At 36.4% G+C, this 6,067-nt stretch overlaps 2 protein-coding genes across 3 annotated transcripts in view; one reads left to right on the top strand and one right to left on the bottom strand.

Moving 5' to 3' along the window:
* TRAPPC3L (trafficking protein particle complex subunit 3L) overlaps positions 1-6,004 on the top strand; it is a 42,299-nt gene extending 36,295 nt beyond the window's left edge. Inside the window, exons 4-5 of the mRNA XM_039467758.2 lie at positions 362-547; positions 3,923-6,004. Of these exons, the coding sequence (XP_039323692.1) occupies positions 362-547; positions 3,923-4,042 (306 nt within the window). The 3' untranslated portion in view covers positions 4,043-6,004. The remainder of the gene's footprint in view (positions 1-361; positions 548-3,922) is intronic.
* CALHM5 (calcium homeostasis modulator family member 5) overlaps positions 1-6,067 on the bottom strand; it is a 58,591-nt gene that overhangs the window by 25,493 nt on the left and 27,031 nt on the right. The gene's annotated exons all lie outside the window — the stretch shown is intronic.

Here is a 6,067-nt window from a genome sequence, read left to right on the forward strand (position 1 = left end):
ATGCTATCTCTTCCCACCTCCCCACCCCCCGCCCCTCCCCCATTTCCCCCCAGTTTTAATTTCTTACTCCATTAAAGGATATATATTTTTTAAAAAGTTGATTGAAAATAATTCTTTAATGTAGTTTTTTACAAACCATATTATTTCCACAAAAATTAGCCTCTTACAAGTAAAAATATTTTAAAACTTCACATTATAGGATCAATAAATTGCAGAGCTAAGGGTGAAGCCGGACCTCCTGACTATAGACTCCATGTGCTTAACCGTTGTGCAGTAATGCCTATCACAGGGTATTTGCTTAGTCTGCTAATAGTTATTGGTTCTAGACCAAGTTTTAGTAATTTTGTTTTCTTCTTATCAGGTTGCTTTCAAGATGTACCTGGGAATTACACCAAGTGTGACCTGTAATAATTCAAGCAGAAATGAATTTTCCCTGATTCTAGACAAGAATCCTCTGGTGGAGTTTGTGGAAGAGCTCCCTGCTGGGAGATCTTCTCTGTGCTACTGCAACTTGCTCTGTGGGATTATCAGAGGTGCCTTGGAAATGGTAAAGTTGAATAAGTGAAGAATGAATGGAGACTCTCTTAGTCCTGCTAAGGCTAAGATAAGATAACCAATATACATAATTCACTTTGCTAGGTATATTGGTTACCTAATGATATGTTACAAACTACCCCCAGAATGTAGCAGCTTACAAAAACAAACATTTATTACCTCACACAGTTTCTGAGACTCAGAAATCTGGGAGCAGCTTAGCTAGGTGGTTGTCACCCAAAGTCTTTCAAGGCTTAATACACAGGCAGTCAAGCTGCTGGCCAGGGCTAAAACCTCTGTTGACTTGACTGAGGCTGGAGAATCTACTTCCAAGCTCACTCACATAGCCCCAGTGCCTTACTGGCAGTTGTCAGGAGGCTTCATGAAGTTCCTGGCCACATGGACCTCTTTGTAGATCTAATCACAATATAGCTACTTATGCTACCAACCCTGGTACCATGTGGGAGGGGGCTACCTGAGGGTGTGAATGACAGGAGGTAGGGATCATTGCAGGCCATTTTAGAGGCTGGATTTCACACCTGAATTATTCATTGGTTTAACTAAAATGTTATTAATATCTGCTAAGTGTCAGGTGCTGAGTATGCACAGATGAACAAGACACTTAAATCGCCTTCTGTCTAATGGAAAAGCCAGATGTACGAAGAAGTATAATTAAGGCTATGAAAGGATCTGTGGCAGGAAAGACTTCCTAGACTTCCTAAGGAAACTCTTAATTGGCTTTTGAAGGAAAAAAAAATAGGAGTTAGATAAAAGCCTTGGGTAAGAGGAGCAGGAGAAAATAATATAACAGGTAGAAGAATCAGCGTGTCCAAAGGTATAAAAAGACTGTTTGAATCAAGGAACAAGGAACTTGAATTAGTTCAGTATGACTGACATATAAATTGAGAGACAGATTGTCATGAGAAAGGAGGTTTAAATTCTTTACAGAAGTCTGACTTTTAAAAAAGGGATTAATATGACAAGCTTGGAAATTGAGATTTTTATATTGAAAACAACAGAAGTCAATAAAGGTCATTAAACAGTGGAATAATATTTTGAAATTTGTGTTTTAGGAATTTCATTTCTTTATCAAACAAGTGAAAGTATATCAGAGGAAATAATGTTGAAGGAAAGGATGAGGGCACTTTGGAAGTTGTGATGGTAACCTCAGCTAAAACCAGAACAGAGCCCTTACAGCAGGAATGGAGAGAGGAAAACCTTTTGACCAACAACAAAAAGAACAGATAAGACTAGGTTAGGAATTGGCTGAAAGGGACAAAATTGAAAAAAATATTCAAGAATGACTTGCAGGTTTCTGAGCAAGCTGTAGGGATGGTTGTACTATTAAACCAAGAACAAAACTAAGAGTAGTACATTTGGGCTTGGTAGAGACAAAGTGAGGTGTTCAATTTTGAGCCTGCTGGGGTTGTATTTAACAAATACAAGTGAGGCTATACAGCAAGCAGTTGTTTATCCCTGTTTGGAGTTCACAGAGAGACATTAATTGAAAAATCATTAGAATTGGAAAAGAATGACTAGGCAGAGTCTGTAGAGCAAGAAGCAAAGGGAGTAACAGAACTGTAGGAAGCAATAAGATATAATAAGTAGGTTAAACAGAGAGCACAAAGGCTGAAAAGGATACTAAGAAAGAGAAATCAGAGGTAGGAAAAAAAGGAGTCATAGAAACAAGGAAGGAGAGCATTTCAAGAAGAGAGAGTGATTAATAAGAACAAGTACAGCAGAGAGTCTATAAGTTAAACCAGACCTGAAATATATTCACAACATTTAAGAATCAAAAGACCCAGGAAGGCCTTGGTAAAAGCTCTTTTGGGAAAGTGGAGGGATAGAAGAAAATCTGTCACAGATTGGTGCGTCAACAACAGTTTAAGAAGAGGAGTCTCATTTTCCCAGAAGCTTAGCTTTTGAGAATGGTGGGACCAGATAGTAATCAAAGTCTTGCCATGTAACAAGCTACCCAGTAATGAGGCATGCATGTAATTTTTCATTATTTGTGGTAGTTAGGGGAAAATAGAATAACAAATAATAAAAAATCAAAAAAACAATAGAAATAATGCATTGTTCACACAGATTCTCCACGTTTCTACCCTAACATCTTTTTAGATTTGTCCTATAGTCAGTGGCCATGATGTCAAGGAAGGGGTGGGAAAGCACTCTGGGAGTTTATGGGCAAAGGGAGAAACAATAAAATCAAGTCAAAAATAGGGTAACAATGTCTTCAACTTTCATAGATAACAATTGATTATATTTGCTGAATGATAGCTGGTATCAGACCTCATGTGCCCCCAAATACCCAGATAGCTTCAGCATCATCTCCCTGTTAATTTATTTTCTGTTAAATTTTGACAAAGTCTTAAAAAAACCTTATGGAAGAAAAAGTTGAGGATGAATTTTGCTTCTGTATTTCCAAGTGCAATCTACATCCTTCTATTAAGTGGAAGGCATTGCAAGGCCCCCACAATGGACTGGATAATTTGTTACACTGATGGTTTAACAAATTGAGGCTGGCTAGCTAAGAAATTCTTAGTGAGGGAGGGGAGTGAGTCAGGTAAGATTCAATGAATATTATTTAATTGCCTGCTACATGTAGGCATTTTTCACCTATTATTTGCTTTCACTAGGTGCTTTTACTTATTTATCTTATTTATCCCAATAAATCAAAGTAACTCTCAACAAATACACTATAGGTCAGCAGCATCATTGTGCTTGTCTGTGGACACATTTTAATGAATAAAGAAGTAAGCCCTGCTTACTTCAGTGTCTGGGGAATAAGAAATACCTTACAGAGGAAAAGAAGGCCTGAGTATCAAATATTCATGTCTGTAATTTCAATCTTTAATTTTATATCTATAATTCATTTAATTGATATTTTTCTTAAAGCTCACAAAGCCGTAAGTGCTGCTAAATATTGTTAGGACAAGTGATTATGCAATTTAGCTAACGACAGAATGATTTGGGGCAAATCTGTTTGAGAGCAATCACTTAAGAATCCATTTATCCTTGGAAATTCTGCTGGCTAAGCGCACTGGGTCAAGGCTACTTTCCAGCTGGGGATTTGTGTTCTTCTAAAGATGGATCCGTAGTTCAGCCTTGCACAGTGAGCTAAGCTTGGGAGAGGCTTACATGTCTGGGTGTCCCAGTCATTCTAGTTGGCCTGGACCACCCTTCTCTTTGCAGATTCACACCACAGAGCTGACACACTGCTGGACCATCTCTGAAGGACACTTCATAAAGGGCCCTTCATCCACAGAACAAGCTATTTTTAAAAAAAATTTCATACGGAAAGTAACAAAAGCTGAAAAAAGACTGAGAAAAATTTTCTACTTTAAAAAATTCAATGACACAAACCTGTTCTTTTCTTCTTTCCTAGGTTCACTTGGCTGCTGATGTTACATTCTTGCAAGACAGACTAAAAGGTGACAGTGTGACAGAAATAGGAATAACGTTTCTAAAAAAACGAGAGGAGAAAAAATATAGACGGAAAAAATGAAGAACAGCATGGAAAATGCCACAGGGTGGCTACTTGAGTTAGTATTAGCGAAACCTGTATAGGCATAGAAATTTTGAATTGCTTAATAACATGAGCTTTGAAAGGCTTATAAATCACCAGAAATGTGAAATGCAAGACATGATAATTTAAAGGGCTTTTTTTCCCTTTTGCTTTTAAATAACACATTTTCAGTCTCATGTCCATAAAATTTCATATGCAAATAACCTCCTATAAGATAGCAAGCAGGAATTCCACATATTATGCTGTCCATCCTCAGAGAAGCTATTCATTCTATTTACATATGGTAATGGGGAACAAAAGCACCACCAATACAAACAATTATGCATTTATCTCTTTGCTGAAAAAAATGAATGAAATGATACAGCATAGAGTTTACTATATATAGACAGTAGTTTCTAGATACTGTATATTGCATTCCTTACAGAAACAGTTCCATTTGTAACACATTTCCATATTTATAAAAAAAGATGTGATTTTTCTCGTATATTAGCTTGGCTTATAGCTTTAGCCTCCTGAAGCTACCCTTGGTTTGTAATCACCAAGTTAAGCTATTTATTCAATGATGATTTTGAAACATTTATAAATGGCATTTAATTTTAATTAATTTTAATTAATTTAATTTTTAGCTGATATTAACCAAGTTCTTATTTTTCTCATAAAATATTGCTTGTCAGGTCAGGAAATTTCTAAAATAAGGGATAATATTCTTTGGAAATGCTTTCTTACCCCAAAGCTTACTAATTTAGAATTTCTACCATCATTTTTAGCTCCTAAAAAATCTTCCAGAGAATGTTTTCTCTGTGACCAGAACACATTTAAAATTCAAGGGTACTGGGTTAAATACACAGTAATCTTCACCAGACCATTGACACACAAGGGCAGCCTATAGGCAGCCCAGAATCTACTAGGTTCTGCAGAGAGCCCAAGCTGTAAGTCCAAGTTATAATTAGCATAATACCACCCTACAGAACTGGAGAAAATATTTTCAAACTACCTATCTGACACCCTTGTGTTATTAATAACCAGAAAATATAAGGAGTTCAAACAACTCCATAGGAAAAAAAAACAATAAAATGGGCAAAAGATCTGAATAGACATTTCTCAAAAGAAGGCATAGAAATAGCAAACAGGTATATGAAAAGGTGTGTAGCATCACTGATCATCAGAGAAATGCAAATCAAAACTATAATGAGATGACATCTCACCCTAGTTTAATGTGGCTTTTATCCAAAACAGGCAATAATGAATACTTGCAAAGATGTGGAAAAGAGGGAACTCTGGTACACTGTTGGTGGGAATATAAATTAGTATAACCACGATGGAGAATGGTTTGGAGGTCCCTCATAAAATAAAAAATAGAACTGTCATATGATCCAGCAATCCTACTGTTGGGTATATACCAAAAATAAAGGAAATCAGTATATCAAAAAGATATCTGCACTCACTTGTTTATTGTAGCACTATTCACAATAGCTAAGATTTGGAAGAAATCTTAGTGCTCTTCAATAGATGAATGAATAAAGAAAATGTGGTACATATACACAATGGAGTACTATTCAGCCATAAAGAAGAATAAGATCCTGTCATTTGCAACAACATGGATGGAACAGAGATGATTATGCTCAGGGAAATATGTCAGGACAGAAAGACAGACTGCATATTCTCACTTATTTGTAGGAGCTAAAAATTAAAACAATGGAACTCATGAAGATATAGGGTAAAATGATAGATACCAGAAGCTGGCAAGGGTAGTGCCAGGAGGAGTGGAGATGGTTAATGGGTACAAAAATCTAGTTAGATAGAATGAATAAGACCTGGTCCAGGCATGGTGGCACAAGCCTGTAATCCCCACACTTTGGGGTGTCTAAGTGGGAGGATTGCTTAAGCCCAGGAGTTTGAGACCAGCCTGGATAACATAGACTCCTGTCTCTACAGAAAACAATTCTATATATATATATATATATATATATATATATATATATATGCATCATATATATATATATG

The sequence above is a fragment of the Saimiri boliviensis genome, chromosome 4 (genome assembly GCF_048565385.1).
Source record: "Saimiri boliviensis isolate mSaiBol1 chromosome 4, mSaiBol1.pri, whole genome shotgun sequence".
Classification (NCBI taxonomy): domain Eukaryota; kingdom Metazoa; phylum Chordata; class Mammalia; order Primates; family Cebidae; genus Saimiri; species Saimiri boliviensis.